We start from the raw sequence: 983 nt of genomic DNA on the forward strand, positions 1-983 counted from the left end.
TGTTTATTCATTGAATCAAGTTTCTTTAGATAAACCTTAAATAATTCACACACACACACACACACACACACACACACACTCGGGGTTGCATTGTTTTACCAATTTATCACCGTTTCTAATAAGTTAAGTCAATATTCTATGGCAGCCAACACACCTGTATCGCGAACTTTCCGCGCTTCCGACTTGACGAAGCTGTTTTCCTCAGCACTTCTGATCTCTGCAAGGTAAGCACCCCTGGATTGGCACTTTTCCTTTTATGAAATAGAAAATGGAAAATTCACATAATAGCTTAAAACAGTTCAACAAGATCGAGTCACTGAATGTTTTGATAGAGTTTTGCTAATTTTTCACAGTTTTGGGCGGTTTCCTCACAGTTTAAAATCATCAAAACCTAGATTAAAAGATGTCATCAACAATTAAGCAAAAACATATATTTCTTTGTATGTGTCAATTTATCTTTTTGATGTAATAGTTTAGGATGGTAGATTGGTAGGGGAGGTGTCACACAGGGAGATGGTTTGGTTGATGTAATAGTTTACGATGGTAGATTGGTAGGGGAGGGGTCACACAGGTAGATGGTTTGGTTGATGTAATAGTTTCGGATGGTAGATTGGTGGGGGAGGTGTCACACAGGGAGATGGTTTGGTTGATGTAATAGTTTAGGATGGTAGGTTGGTAGGGGAGGTGTCACACAGGTAGATGGTTTGGTTGATGTAATAGTTTCGGATGGTAGATTGGTGGGGGAGGTGTCACACAGGTAGATGGTTTGGTTGATGTAAAACTAACAAAGGGACACACAACTAACAAAGGGACACAAAACTAACAAAGGGACCCAAAACTAACAAAGGGACCCAAAACTAACAAAGGGATACACAACTAACAAAGGGACACACAACTAACAAAGGGACACAAAACTAACAAAGGGACACACAACTAACAAAGGGACACAAAACTAACAAAGGGACACAAAACTAACAAAGGGA

At 39.5% G+C, this 983-nt stretch overlaps 1 protein-coding gene across 1 annotated transcript in view; it reads right to left on the reverse strand.

The window, feature by feature from the left end:
- Positions 1–113: 113 nt before the first annotated feature.
- Positions 114–983, reverse strand: part of LOC110446804 (snaclec B9-like) — a 6,044-nt gene continuing 5,174 nt past the window's right edge. The window contains exon 3 of the mRNA XM_021492116.1: positions 114–251. Coding sequence (XP_021347791.1) covers positions 129–251 — 123 coding nt within the window. The 3' untranslated portion in view covers positions 114–128. The remainder of the gene's footprint in view (positions 252–983) is intronic.

Source organism: Mizuhopecten yessoensis, unplaced genomic scaffold (genome assembly GCF_002113885.1).
Source record: "Mizuhopecten yessoensis strain PY_sf001 unplaced genomic scaffold, ASM211388v2 scaffold3007, whole genome shotgun sequence".
NCBI lineage: Eukaryota > Metazoa > Mollusca > Bivalvia > Pectinida > Pectinidae > Mizuhopecten > Mizuhopecten yessoensis.